We start from the raw sequence: 15,782 nt of genomic DNA, 5'->3' as shown, positions 1-15,782 counted from the left end.
TTCTATCTTTTCCCTCTTTTTTTGTTGAGCTTGGTACCGTTGGATGTCCGAGCTGCCATGTGTCAGCATATCCACTCCGAACTGCCGCACTACACAGCTTTAGGGAATTGGAAAAGATTATTTTCCATGTTGCAATGGGCCCATATCTAGCCTTGACAACCCTATGTGGAAGTATTTGACGCAAAAAAATAGAATATGACAAGTCTAGTTGGGCTTCTGGGTCCGGTTTTGCTATTTTGTTGGGTTTTTTCTAGAGCTGTGCATTCAATTTATTCTGTTATAGACCTTGTTTACAAGTTCTATATGAGTCATTAGCGTCTAAAAATTCAAAATTCTGCAAAACTCCCTTTGCATAGGAGCTTCCTTCAGAGGTCACCAGTGCCACTGTGGAGATTGTCTTGTGAGAGAAGATTTTTGGAAGACCAGCATTCCTGTATGGATTGATTGATTGGCAACAGAAGGAAGAAATATTTCTGGGATTTTGTATTGTAGGCAAAGATTTGTTAGTCCCAGTACCTGTAAGAGATTGTGTTGATGGGTCCCAGGTTTTTTTGAACAAGAACGGCTCTGTCAGGGACCTTTATCCCCTGAGGTTTGCTGACCGGTAGGGTTGTGCGGTTCCCCTCATAGGGGGGGCTGAAATGACCATTCCATCCCCTGACCGAACACACTACCTAGGTGGAATCCACCCCCTTTTATTAGAAGCACTAGGGAACCGTATTGGGCAGGGGAACCGCAGGTGATAAAAATTCCTCTGCCATGCGTTGTGCACAAGATGAGGTAGGTTTTGGGGACAAGAAATTTACTACCTTCATATGTAAAATGTATGAAAAGGAGGTTGCCCCTGAATCAAAGAGGAATCCTAAGATGCATGAGTTTCCCAATTCCAATAACAAATCGATTGGAATAGAAATGTTTAGACTTGAAATTTGATGCAGTTTAATCCTGTGGATTATGCTTGTTAGGACCGGATAACAGGTATTGACCACATATGTATTTATATCAGCAGAAAAATACAAGTCAATGTCATTTGATAAGTAATTTCAAAGATGTGTTTTATTATTTTTGTAAATTAATCTCCTTCCATTTGGGTGTTGCCTGAACGGAGATAGGAATAACGCGGAAGGATCTCATATGAATTTGGTTACAAGCTTTATGAACTCGAACGATCTTCTTCAATCTCTAGATATCTTGAAAGGCTTCTCCACGGAGAACTTCACACCACAAATCTGAATGCAACAATTGATCATACTCTCCTCATCGCTGGTGGTTGCTTCTTACATTCCATTAAAGAAGCGGGCTGGGCTTTTTGTCTTTTCCTTAATGATGATCACTTTAACATCACTTGAGATTACAGATCTTTAGGTTCTTCAGTTGAAAACGAAGTCGAAGCCTAAGCCAAAGCAATTGAAGAGCTTTATTATGCATTTGCAAGGCAGAGAGACCATCATCACTCCAGGTCAAACCCTTTCTCTTGGAGTTCCGATATGACCTCATTCCTCATCCTCAGCCATAGCTTCTGAGACTCTTGCTTGAACTTCTTCGACTGTAACTTCTTCTGGAAATGATCGGATTCCGCATCAGACTCGATGATTCCTTTGGGACCGATGGTGGTACCCATGGTGCCCCCACTCGCAATGAACTCCTCCACAGCCTCTTCGTCACCGGGATATGGTAACCTTCGACGCTCGTAGAGGTTGGCCATCTCTTTCTCTTCCTTTGGCCGAGGCTTGAGTGTCCACCAACCCAGTGGCGATGTCTCATTCCACAACCAAGCCACACCAAACAGTGCGTAGGTCGAGAGCAGGGCTTTGCCTATCTGCTTCCAAAAGTAGTAATCCTCCTTTCCCAGCCCTACGTTCTTCGGGAACTTCTGGGTATCCGTTAACTTCGCCACGGAAAACGACCTGCACTTACAACATACTTCTCAGTGAGACCTTTCGTCGAACAATTGGTTATATGATACTACAAAAACAGATGAAATGTGATAAACATAGCTATTAATTCTTGGTAATGCATGTACTTCTATCCAAAAAGAAGGCGGCAAGGCAGAGAAACTAAATAAATGACTAAATACAACAAAAGAAGGCAATACATACATACCCAAGAGCACAAATGAGAAGAATGGAAAATTAGATAAATGGGATTCTGAGGCTATGTCAGTATCCTCGAAGAACTTGCCTCAATCTTCCAAGAAGTGATTAGAGAGAACCAAACATGCTTGGATTCAGAAATTTCATCCTTGAAGTCTCTCTTCCTACAAAGTGTGGTGAATAGGAGGAATACTAATGCAAGCTAATCAAGAAAAAAAGGGGATAAAAAATTACTAAAACAATGAGTTTAAATTCAAACTACCAACCAAAAGTGTCATTCTTCCACTTATACAAGCTACTACATAGGAAATGGTTTTTCATGTGGCATGTCTGGAAAGTGGTCTCATGATTCCCCTAAAAAATTTGTCACATGGCAGTTTGAATGAGACCCAAATTTTGTGGACAAGTAGAACCCAGGGCTCCTTATTGACGTGTGAAACTTCAGCCAAAATGGAATTCTTCACATGGAAAAATGGATCATTGAAAATTTTAGGATTACCAAGAGGATGAATGAACTACCAAGTAACCAAGGAGTGCATGGACGGATGAATTTGCATAGGGAGGGTATACCACATTACCACAACATGGGACGATATATGATCAACTGGGACTGAAATTTAACATGTGGTCAATCTACACCATTGTTTTATCTAATAGTCAATTGCCATATTGGCCTTCAATGTGGCACAAATGATGCATGCTGTCAAGAGATAACTTTCCCGGCGCGATGCTGAAGGTCAGATAAGTAGACAATTAGGCCCTAAGGTCCCTGCTCGCAAGTCAACCAAATAGAGTTAACCAATTAGCAAACAAAACTTTGTAAATCTAGTGGAAAATGAAACATCAAAACATAAGGGGGAAAATACCATTATGTGGGAAGTTATATGACAGGGATTTGAGTAAAAAAAATTTACTCGTGACTAATTTGACCATTTCCTAGATATCCACAAGTCGGAATTAGCACAACATCGTCCCATAACACAACTAGACATTTCCGTATGATGAAATATTTTGCAATTATTATTATAATTATTGTTGTTATGGGAGAAGGTTTTTTGGTATGGTAATCAACATAACCAAGCCATGGTCAGGTACTTATATCTACCAAGTGGCAAATCATATTGAACCGAAATTTTGTGAACGTACCGTTAATCCCTAAGTTTCCATACTCATATATTAAGTTTCAGCCTATACGAAGTTAGCAATATGGCATAATAGATCATTAAAAAAAACTAAGAATTTGAATGGGTGTAAGGGATTAGCAAGACTGCATGGACATACATGGGAGGAAATGACATTATACGGGGTAAGTGATTGAATTTGGCTCTCAAATTTGACAAATAGTCTATCTATACCATCTTCTAAGCCTTCAATGGTTAAATTTATCATTGACTTTTCCATGTGGTGGAATTATGTGTCTCGCTTAAGGACCCCCTTAATTTGACCATCAACTAGGAAAAAATTTGCCCTATTTTTTAAATTAATAATTGTATAGAGTAATATTTATAACAACAATACAATATACTATTAGTGGAAAACAGCACAAGTCATATCCTTACAAAATATAAACCTTATAAGCCAAAAACAGTGAGTTTAACCTCAAAACTTTCCATGAGGCAATGAAACTAAAATCTAAGGTTTTCATATCTCTTGCATGTAGTAATAACCTTCAAGTATTTATTTAAGAAAACAAAGACTACTCGGATCAAAAAACTTACCCAAAAAAATAGTAAATCCATAGGCAATCAACCGTTGTCAACAGATCGTTTCTAATGTCTAGTGTTATTTGCAACAACTACTGCTCCTTAAAATAATATATCATATGCAACCGACTACAAATCTTAAAGGAGAAAGCTCTCCTCCGCCGTGGCGATGAAAAAAAGTACACCGATCTGAGGTCAATAGTACTCCCACTATTGTATGAAGTCGCTAATGCGCTCCCCAATGTTCCCGATGCCCATCCCAAGACACCCAAACCCATCGACCAAAAAGAATTTTTCCAAGGCCATGGTGGAGGGAAATCCCTCCAACCTTAAAAGCCAAACAAATTTCATATATCAGAGACAAAACACTAATCGGATCAACAATTTACCAAAAAATAGAAGAAATGATGGAGATTTCTTCTATTCTTAGGTAAAACGTTGACCGACTAGTCTATGAAAAAATAGAAAAAATGTCACCAGTCTAATCATTTTCTTCTTTTTTGGAATGCAGAAAAAGGAGATCGGATTGCTGGATTTTTATTTGAACCCATTCAAGGAGAGGCTGGGGTATGTCTTCTTGGATAGGAACTAGCTGCTTTGCTGCTCTCATTCTCATTAGATAATCATATGAACCGGTAGATGCTAGAGAAGGAGATATTCATGAAAAAGGAATGCTAGCCATATGGGCAATATGCATCTAGCACAAGAAATAAATCAAACCAGACTTCACCCAGGAATGATTAATCGCACACCACAGTTGGTTGAAAAAATTAACCACAGGAAAGAATGTTTAGAACTAGGCATACCTTGTGAGGTATGAAGGGCTACTCAAGCAAAATAATTCCTCCTTCGTAGGGCAAACCTGCAACAAAAAAACAAATTTCAATTACCAAAAAGAAGAAAAAAAAAATAAAACAGAGGAGATGATAGAGGGCTTACCTTTCGGAAAACAGTTTAGCAAGTCTATATTTGATGTGTGACTATGAGGTTCCAAATTAGGAGGCTTTATGGAATTAAATTAGAAGAATTATGGTTCCTTGAACAAAGTTTTAAAGTGTGCCCCCCCTTCCCCTTTCTTTTTTCGGGATAAATAAATGTAGGCTGAAGTGCTAGAGGTTATGTTTTATAATTGATAAGTTCCTGTTTATGGTCGACAATATTTTAGCTTGACGAATAGATGGAATCTAGTTAATACAAAAGGCTTTTAGGTGACAGGTAATAGAGAGTGCAGCTGTCCCTGGATTGTACAATATCTTGGTAAATTAGGTCATTCAATGAGGTTGGTGACTTTTTAGGTTCTGAAACAGAGCCTGCTAATAATGGATGGAGATTGTGGCTGTAGTTTGGGTTTAAGCTGGAGTTTGACGTTCTAATTAGAATAGTTAAGGGAGGTCTCAGGACATGCTATTTTGCTTCTGTATTCATGTTGCAGAGACAGAGTGGATGAGTTGCAGATTTGACTAACAAAAAACCAGAACAAGAAGAAGAAACTATAGGCTGTTTAGGTAACACAACAAGAAAGGGCTGGCAGCATCTCACAGCAAAGTATTAGAAGTAGGAAGCTGTAATAATCATCAAATAAAATTTTTTTTTGAGGAGGGGGGGTAGGGGTGGGGGTGGGGTTGAGATGGTGCTCAAATATGAGCATATATACTTCTACAAACCTCTGCTACTGTGCCACTAAACAGAATTGATTAGTTGCTTCTCTACCATCATTTGGGAGTCCTCTATACTGTCTCTAGCTCTTTTAAACAGACTTAGAGCCAAATTCAAACAAACCCATACCAACCATCCATTACTGCATACCAAACAAGTTCTTTTCACAGAGAATAAAATCCAGAATTAAGGAGAAAACAGAAAATAGCATATCAGGTGGTAAACAGGGAATGAAATGAGGTCGAGTTCAGTTAATGGGAAGGTGGAAGACATGCTGAAAATCTGGACCTAATTGGATGGTCAGATCAGCAGATATAGGTGAGAGAGCATCAGTAAAATCAACATCAATTCAGAAAAACAAAGGGGAAAATGGGTTCTAGTCCAAATAACCCTAGATTTTTTAGATTTAGGGTTCAACGATGAGTGTGCTGAGAAGGGGAATGGGGGTTTTTGTACAAATTTCGAGCCAATACTGGCTTCTACTGTCATCGTTGAACCCTAAGAGTTCCCTTACATGAAGATCACACCTTCTATGGTCTTCCATGAAGACGATCAGACCAGATCAGAGAGAGACAGAGGGAGAGAGAGAGAGAGAGAGAGAGAGAGTACCTGGATGAGAGACTGTCGACCTGGTTCTGCAGTAAAGGGAGACCATGAGAAGAGGGGGTTATGGCTGGCCGTGAGGACGAAGAGAGTATATCAGAAGGCTGCCCATTTTTTCTTTCACTCACGATTTTATCTTCCGGAGAACAGTTTTTTGTGTTTTTCCGTTCCGAGAAACGGGAAAACACCCTAAAAAACGCTTGATAACGGAGTGTGTTTACGAACAGAAATCAAAATTTATGCTGTATGGAAAAGTTTTGACAGAACATCAAATACATGTTCTGACGTTTCTGGGCACAAGTTGTAAAAACTGTGTCCGATAAAACTATCCAAAATCTGGAGCAACAATGAAGCCTGCTCTCTCTCAAACCCTCCTCTCAAGCTCGACCTCCGTTGAATTCTCTCTGCAACTCTCCAAAATCTGGGTGGATTTGGCACAAGCGACTCCATTGCTAGGCTAGACGAAGCTCGTCTCTCGTCTCTGAGGTGGAAGTTGAAGCTCTGTTGTTCCATCGTCTTCTCTACAACCTACGAAACCGTTGCTGCTCCCTCTTCCTATTCTTCTCTTCTTTATTATTTCTCTTCCTCCATCACTCACTTCCAACCCCAAACCCTAAAAACCCAATATGTCATACGATCGCAAAATCTGGAGGAATTGACCTAACCACTCTCACTTCTCGTCCTCCAACCTACCCAGCTCTCACGAACAAAGCGGCAGGAACCTCCAACGAGTTCAGATCTGTGTGTATCCTCCATCGCTCTGCCCTAGGGCTCCAACCTCATCGCTGTTCAGAATCTCTCCCTCCTCCATCGCTCTGCCATCGCTGTTAGAAGATCCAAAGAAGAGGAAGCTCGAAAGCTGAAATCATCTCAAGGTCAAGTTGATTGGAGTTCCATCGGTTCGATTTACCTTAGTTGCAGTACAGTGTTTATCTAAATTGATTTCTTCGTTCGATGTTCATCTGAGATGATGCCTTTGTTCGATTTATTATTATCTCTGCCAGATGCTTACTTGGATCGATTTCCTCTGTTCTGTTATTCATATTTGAGTCGTTTTCTTCACTTGATTACTCATCTTTTAATCTAGTTTTTGGTTTGATATCCATTTCTCCATTTTGTTTTTCGGTAATCGATTGAACACTTCTCCCTTCCATCTCTGTTTCGTTCAGTTACTTTGATGTCAATCCAAGCTATTTTTCCTTTTGTTTCTTTCTACCAATGGCCAACTCCTTCAAACTGCTTTAGTGCAGAGCAGCCCAATATAGGGATTGGCATATCCTACTCAAGAACATGAGAAAATCCATGATAGTCACTCGAGCATGAGAATCCTTTCAGTTTTAAAAATAAATCAGCTTTTCGACTTGTTTACCAATTGACCTGATGCCCTCTCATACAAACTCATTATATCCAATCCTATGCTCACAGAATCGTTTGTGCATCCAGTAAAATCAAAACATAACTGCAACATAAGATGTGGTGGTGGTGGTGGTGGTGGTGTGGTGAGAACAGATTTAACAAATTTCGGGTCAAAAGCGGGTCAATAGCAGTTTTTCAACACAGTTTTGAAAAAAATTGTTCTCTATTGTTTCTCAGCACAGTTTCAACAGTAAGGTTATCAAGCAAGTACTGCCTGCCCTTTTTTCCTTTTACTCACAATTTTATCGAACACACTTCTTCAATTTTGAGCCTAGAAATGACAGAACTGTCAAAACACTTCCACAACCTATAAATTTCAATGTATTTTCTCAAAAACATTCAACAAAAACACTCCGTTAGTAAGCGCTTTTTGGGTTTGAAACGGAAAAACATTAAAAACAGTTTCCCGTAAGGTTATCAAGCGAGTTCTATGTCACTTTTTGTGCTCCACAAGCACTGACTCACTTTTCTTAGTGCATTATTATATAATGCTTAAAGATGAGATTTGAGTATGATTTTAGGCATTTAATGAAATTAAAAATCTTACATTCTAAATCCAATTCATTCATCAAGTGTGGGGAGTTTTCTTGTCGAGATATCTGCTTAAAATCTTTCCAGCACATCTGGTCAAATGGAATGTCATAACTTTCAAAGATATCCAATGATACATATCATCTATCCTCATTAATATTGCATCAATATATGATATTTTTATTCACTTTTGACATTAATTAGTGTATTTATTTGTATTTTACAAATATCTAATCTATAGAAAACGTTGGTAGGCCATCACAACTGGTGACTTATAATTCCACATTTTACTTCACTCTCACACTCTACAACCTAATAAGATATGCAATTTCGATCATTTCAAGTAAAACATTGTAAAGCTTGTTTGATAGCATAAAAAAAAAAAACAACAATGAAAAGTCCTCCAAAAATGGCTGAGAAGTTCAGAAACTCATAGATTAATGTCAGAAAATACAATGAAGAAGTTCAATTAGAGGCAGGTTCAAGGAATCGAGATCGAATTTGGCTGATCCAATGATATCTTCCGATTCTAGGTCATTTATGGTCGATTCTTGGCTATTTGGATTGGAATTGACATTGGAAGCCGATTCTTTTTTTTTTTTTGTTAAAGATTGGAAGCCGATTCTGATTTCTTGAACCGTGATTATAGGTGGCCCCGTGATGGAGTTGTACCCCCAAAATCTGACATGTGACCTGTTTAGCAAAGGCAACTCTATTTGTTCAACAATTCAGATTGGCCAATCAGCCCTCCAAGTGGCAAAAAACCAGGCACCCATTGTATTAGGTGTAGCACAATGACTATTTTTCAATCCATCTACAGATCTTTATCCCCTCCAGTTCCCTGCCCGGCCTAGTTCCCCAGTTCTTCTAACAAGGGTGGGGGGAGGCTGGAATAACCACCCTACCTCTACCCGAACACTGTGCTAGGTGGGGTCCACCCCCCTCCCCCTATTAGAGGAATTGGGCCGGGCAGGGAAATGGAGGAGATAATTTTTCGTCCACCAACAAGTTATTGATTACATCTACGATGGAAAATCATAAACGTGCATTCATGTGGATCTGAATACATGATTTTCTTCTTAAAAAAAAAAATAAAGTTTTTCTTATTGACACCTCTCAAGGTGTCAAATAATTTGTAATTTTATTTTTTTTGTTTTTTTTTAGGTATTACATAATTTTTTCAAATGAAGATAAATATTGCTATTGTACATATATACTCGAAATATGTACATGATAAACATAATGATGTCACTTTCAAATTATTTTGAAAACCCTTTTATATCGCAAACTTAAAGAAGTACTTTTGAAAATAAAATAAGACGAGACAATTAAAAGAAGACGTCGAGCTCTAAATACACATATAGTGGTTTCATTATCGACACTAAAATAAAAAGATTCTCTCTTACTAGATGAGTTTGTTAAAATCTTATTTGACACTGCCACTTGTCCTTTCTTAGCTGTGTTTGAGTTGATTTGAATTTCTTCAAAATCCTGTGTCTATTGGTGGTGTATCATTTCCATCTGGATTAATATCTTCTCCACAGGTATCCACTTTGTTGGGTGAGTGTGAGTTTACTTCAAGAACCTAGTTTTATTTAATTTCTTATCAAAATTAATTTTCTTCTGGCCAAGACCTGCTCATTTGAGGGATGTTTTCATCTCTTAGCCAAAGCTGAATAGGGGAGGAAATTAAGAGCAGAGTGCAGTAAGGATGGTGCCTTTAATTGTTAACTTTTTAACTTTTGAAGGGAAAGTGAAAGATGTTTTTTACAGATTTATTCCATAGATCAAGTGGGGTTCTCTTTAGTTGGGTGGCTCTAAGAAGGAATTTTGAGATGTGAATAAGGATGTTGTGAAGGGGAATTCAGGTCTTTGGTTTTATTTTCTCATTTTCTTCTCTCTCTCTCTCTCTCTCTCTCATGGTTATGAGTTTCCAGCATTTGGTAAATTATGTTGAACAGATACTGCAACCTGCCCAAGTTCAGCATCCCCCAATGGTTTTGGCAATGGGCTCATTCTCACCTCGTTAAAGTCTGAGCAGGCTTGTAGTCACTCTCTCACCCATGTCAACAGAGAATTGTTGGGCATTTCAGAAAAGGACTAGAAGAATTGTAGTGAGTGTCTGGGTATTCGATAGAACCACTCCCATTGCTAGGCCTACTAGGCCTTTAGGAAATCGCTTTAGTGCCGCGCAACGAGCCAGGGAAGATGCAGCCCAAGTTGCCCAGAGAGCTATAAGTGAAGCGCTAAATTCAAAATAAATTCCTTGTTAAAATGCTAGATTCATTCTAAAGAGAAGGGAGAGGGAGTGATGAAACATACTTATTTAAAAACAAATTACTCATTCACTTATAGTTACAAACACGAAAACCATAATTCTTAAGAAGCAAATTAAATTACAGCTTCTTGGTTACAAAACTTGACAAGGATAAATGAGAATGACAATAATTAGTGAAATTCTTGAATTTCAAGGAAAAGATGAAAATCAGTTTCATGGAAAACAATCAGATATTACAAAAGAATTTATTTGAAAGAATTGAGAATCGAGAGTTAAGAATCTCATTGCTCAACTTGAAATCTCATTCTTAATCTGATTCGCTTTATGTGGAATCTAACTTCTGAACCACTCAAAAGCAGAAAATCAAGATGATAGTTACCCAACTTCATTCTCCTCCAGATGTGAACTTATTGGCAACATGTAAAGCTGTTTCACTTTGAAATTGAGGGTTCAAACCGAACCATATTATGCTGGTAATCTTGAATAGATAGAACCTGTAAATCAGATGGCCTTCAGGCCAGCATGTTCCCTCAGTTTCTCACAAACAAGAAAAGTTATCATGGTTTGTGGACCCAATCTCGCAAAAATTGCAAACCCCCTGAAAAGTACAAAAAGTTTTAGACATCCTTGAATGTTGGAACAGATACGCAACTGTACACAACATGAATCAATACAAGCACAAACAATATATGTAATCTCACCCTTTGTAGAGTGCCCAAGGGCCTTCTGTGAGAATGACCTGAAACCACAATTTAAGTATGAGACAGGAAAGACAACAGGTATCATTCCATGGAAACTTATCTTCCATAGCTAAATCATGAAAAGATAGCTATTGAGATGGAACAAGCATGAAATCTAGGGCAGTAGTAATGGAATAATGGCCGACTTCCAAAACAAGACATCCAAATAGTCATAAAAATCACAAAGTAAGAAATTGCTAAATAAACAGGAAAGAGAACTTTAGATGCGTGGAGTAAGCAGCAGAGGTGAATACCTCATGCAACACACAATAATATAAATGAAATAGTTAACACCTCATATGGTATCTAGAGTAAAAGAACAAGAGATCTGGATTGATAACTTTGAAGGAGAGGAAAATACAACTTTCTAATTGAGACTGGAGATTAATAATGCCAACTATATTAATAGCAAAGGATACCTAAACGACTAAACACCATGGTGCTCAAATACAGTCAAGTTTTCTACACAATTTTTACAGCTCTAATCATCATAAACACCCAGATTTATTGGGTATGGCAAACCATGCTACGTATATAAAATAAAGAGAAAGAAGTTGATTCTTTAAGCAGGCCCCACAAGCACCAGAGGGTCAAGCGAGACCCCACTGGTCTGTTGGGTCTGGCAAACCATGCTATGTAGATAAATACCTGATGCAGATTGGAGAGTTGGATCTGCAAATGATGGGCATAACAGCTAAGAGAGAGAGAATAAGAGAACAAAAGTAAGGGAGAGGGTTCTCTGAGAAAGCAGCATAAAGGAGCACACCAATGAGGTATGACACAGGAGAGATAGAGGGAGAGAGTACTAGTGTATCCTCCCCTAGCGACTCGGAGAACCTTTTCCCTAAAACTAAACTCATTCCATTATCAAATCGTGGCTGCAGTGTAGCCTTAAAACTGTATTTATAATATCTTCTAAACTAATCAAAATTTAGTAAAGAAATAACAAACCAAATTAAGAAATGAAATTCCCTCCTTGCGTGAGATAAGGTGGAGTTCCTTAACTATCTACGAAACTGACACCAACAAGGAAACTAAAACTGAATAATGAAAGGGACTGCGCATATCCCAGTCTCACTTAACAACTTGACAATAATTAAAGATAAGAAATAAAGGGCTGGAGTTTAGATTCCAAAATTTTAGATAACCTGTAACTGCAAGCCATAAAGTCCTTCAATTGGGCCCATGAGTTCTGTAAAGATGAAATTTATGAAAATAAAGAATTATGGAATCGTGAGCCTTGGCGCAACGGTTTAGTTGCGCTATTGCAACCTGTTGGTTGCGGGTTCAAACTTGTGAGCTTCTTATTAGATGTGGAAAATGTCCTATTTTCTGATCTAGGAATCTCAACATTGTAGAATCCTAGTCTGCTCAATTATCCCAAGTATCAACATATGTAGTTGATTTTAATCATGACCATAATTGATAGCGTAACAATGTCTAAAAGGTGGGGAAGCACCAATAAGAAAAAGAATATAATCAATGAGTATAAATATGAAAGAGGGGAAGTTCTATATGGCTGCATTGAAAGGTTTAGCAGGAGGGCAGCTCAATTTTGAGTAACACAGGTGGCTGATTCAGCTAATCCAATCATTGGATAGATAAAGAACACTATATTGCCACAAGCCATAATAACCCCCCTCCCCTCATAAAAAAAGGGAGAATGTTCTCTGTGCCACAGCGCTGCAGGCACATGGGCAGCCTGTGCAGGGGGGCAGGGTGGTCATTGCGCCCACCCCCATGTGCCTGGGTGCAGCCTGCGCTGCGGCACACAGAACAGCGCCCCCAAAAAAAATCATATGGCCCACTGTATCTCAACCTTTCCCCATTAATATTTGGGGTTGAAGTCAAAATAGCCACCCAAAACTTGGGATTTATTTTTCACACATGAGGAAGTCATTTTGCACTGATATTTAACACAAGTGCAGAGAAGGGTGCAGCCTTAAAATAATAAAGAATGTTAGCATGTCATCATCTGGACAGAGAAATATTCCTTCATTAGCATACAGTTTGTACCATATAAAGTATGACAGCACATACACACCTGGTATGCACAATGAAATCCATTCCTGTAACCACCACATTTTTTGGATTCTCGTTGCAGCATGAGACGGGTTTTAATCATGTCCATGGGTGCAGTCGCAAGGGTGCTCACTGCTCCTGCAATGGTACTTGAGCTGGCACAGATTATAGTTAGTTCTGTCTGAAAGTGGAAACCAAAGTATGCATTTGATAGATTCTCCAATACACATAGAGAAACAAAACAAAACCGTTTCTTTCTTTTCCAGTTCCAAAACATGTAGACATTTAAAGGGAGAAAGTGGGGAAGGCTGGGAACAGCACCATACATGAAATGGAGATGAAATCCTTCTTCAAGAGATGTCCACCTAATGAGAGCCTACATCCAAAAAAAATGAAGATAAGGTGGAACTGAGATATATAAAAGAGAAAATGGAATCTATCAACTCCTGGAAACCTGTAAATGTAATTAAAAATCAAGCAATTCAGAAACGTTAGAAATTACTTCGTTTACATTCAAACTGAAAAATAGCATGCTTAGAACTTGACCCGCTTGCTTTCGTCATATGTTGCCATCTGAGATGCAGTCAGCATGGCAGCTCTACCCATTGCAGGGCCAACCCCCTTCCAGAAAGATTTTATTCCCTCTTCTGAAGCAATTTTACGTATTTCTCTAAGTACTCCCCCTTTCTCCGCATTTGAATTCATCTGTAACCGCACCTGTTGAAAGGAAACAAATTGTAAGAAGTGTCTAAATAAATTACTCCAGAGAAACTATCACAGAAGCATTTTCAACCTTCAGAACTTCTGTTGGATTGGTCAGAGCGGTAGCAATGGCACCAGAGAATGCACCAGATGCAATTTTCACCAAGATATTTGTGGACCCAAAAGCCCAGTCACAAACATATTTTGATGGTTCATACAAGCTCAGACGTAGACCTCCATAAATAACTGATCTCATCAGTGCAGGTGTAAATCCCTGATACATAGCCTTAGGACCTTCCATCTTTAGTATTTGAGAGAAAAGTTTTCCCTGTCAATTTCCCAACTCATAAACCTTACAGCATAAATATCAGGAAAATCACATAATCATGATATAATAGTCAAAAGCATCGTAATACCATTCCAATTAAGGGACCCCTCTGGCCAACAAGCTGCATTTGCAATCTAACTTTGAGAACATCTGCATTTCACATTGAAACAAAATCCATCAATAGGATACAAAGCATAAGCTGCAAAAAACAAGACCAGAACCATATATAAGTTCAACATGGACAGTGAGTCAAGACTAATTTGTGACATAATTTTTCTAAACCTTTTAGGAAGTCACTTGCAGTTTAGCACAACTGCAAGGTCCTCTGAATACCATTACCCCACTTGAACTAAAGATTAGACTCTCTACAAAGAACTATATCTTTGTCGTTGTTTTTGGTGTCCATTATTTGCTGCATTATTTTCTCCCGTATGATAGCTTGGTACAGAGGTACTTCAAAATCCAAAAAGAAAGCACTTGTACCACTGAGCACATCCAATAATCAATGAAAGACTACAGGCACATTTTGATGCATCCAAAAATACAGTTTTCCGAAAGTAACTAAAATGGAAAACAATAGTAAATGGAAGAAAGTCCAATCCAATGGTTAACTGTACAAAGAGTATTAATTTGATGAGCTAAATTTATACTACAAGTAAGATATTTGCATCCATAGAAATTTCACCTGGGAGTGCACAAACATTCTAAAAACCATAATTTACCACAAGAAAGACCACTGAATGTCTGTTAACAATTCTACCGATCATAAGGAAATTGATGTTGATAATGTGCTTATTTTTTTCTCCACACTTACCCAATAATGGAGTCAAAAAATATACAAATCAGAAGACATAAAAAGGAAGAAGAAGAAGAAGAAGAAGAATGAGAAAAACCTAAAGGATGAGTGAGGCCAGTAGCAGTGGCAACAGAGATTCCATTGGTACTGAAGTGATAAACAATATACGAAGCTGAAAGCTTAGAACCCTTCTTCTCTTCCACCTTCAGAGGCCCTGAACAAATCAAATCATAGTAAATGAGCTTTCAATAATTGTTAGAATATGCCAAAAGGCTAAATATGGAGCCTGCTTTGGTAGTTAATTAGTAGGCTAAAGACTTTGTCTTTGAAGAGCTAGGCAAATGATTTCTATTTATTAATGAACTTAATGTGATTTCACCTAAATGTTAAGCATGGGTTCCCAAACCTTATCACTCAATTATCACCTCAAGTCCTATGAGAGCATTGATTAAAAGGGTATATGGATACATCGCCTGGTCGACAAGAAGGTTGGGGGAGCCAAGGCTGCTTAATTCAATGTGTTCGTGCTATTTTTCATCCGAGATTAAGCTTCACGTTCTTCTTCAGTCTAGTTATCAATCGATGTTGCCCAAGATATGTAACAATTTCTTTGTTTACTCATGGGCAAACTATCAACTGGACGTTAGTGATTAAAAAAGTTCAATTTATAAATTGAAGCCAGTACATAGATATACGAAACGTTCGAAATTTAAAGCAAAGAAGAGAATTATGTACCAAATTGCAAAATCAGAAATAGAAAAAGAAAAAAACAAACGATATATCAGTAAAAACCCTAAATCAAAACAGCATAGAAAAGATTAGAACAACGTAATTAGGACAATCGATTCTTGAGTACAAGCAAGAGAGAGTACCAGAAGCAGGGGATCCCGGCATCTTTGGTTACTTCTCCTCCC

The 15,782-nt window shown here is 38.3% G+C and overlaps 2 protein-coding genes across 2 annotated transcripts; both read right to left on the bottom strand.

The window, feature by feature from the left end:
- Positions 1–1,432: 1,432 nt before the first annotated feature.
- Positions 1,433–6,811, bottom strand: LOC122659493. The gene is made up of 4 exons (XM_043854598.1): positions 6,749–6,811; positions 4,603–4,658; positions 2,182–2,257; positions 1,433–1,912 (listed from the first exon to the last, which is right to left on the bottom strand). The coding sequence occupies exons 1-4, from the start codon at positions 6,809–6,811 to the stop codon at positions 1,451–1,453; spliced, it is 657 nt and encodes a 218-aa protein (XP_043710533.1). The 3' UTR covers positions 1,433–1,450.
- A 3,543-nt stretch (positions 6,812–10,354) lies between these two features.
- LOC122657368 (mitochondrial substrate carrier family protein ucpB) lies at positions 10,355–15,782 on the bottom strand. The gene is made up of 9 exons (XM_043852050.1): positions 15,741–15,782; positions 14,966–15,082; positions 14,161–14,222; positions 13,836–14,072; positions 13,589–13,759; positions 13,369–13,418; positions 13,065–13,197; positions 10,982–11,019; positions 10,355–10,878 (listed from the first exon to the last, which is right to left on the bottom strand). The coding sequence occupies exons 1-9, from the start codon at positions 15,760–15,762 to the stop codon at positions 10,782–10,784; spliced, it is 927 nt and encodes a 308-aa protein (XP_043707985.1). The 5' UTR covers positions 15,763–15,782; the 3' UTR covers positions 10,355–10,781.

Source organism: Telopea speciosissima, chromosome 4 (genome assembly GCF_018873765.1).
Source record: "Telopea speciosissima isolate NSW1024214 ecotype Mountain lineage chromosome 4, Tspe_v1, whole genome shotgun sequence".
NCBI lineage: Eukaryota > Viridiplantae > Streptophyta > Magnoliopsida > Proteales > Proteaceae > Telopea > Telopea speciosissima.
The sequence above is the reverse complement of the archived record's forward strand: the minus strand, read 5'-3'. Positions and strand labels throughout refer to the sequence as shown.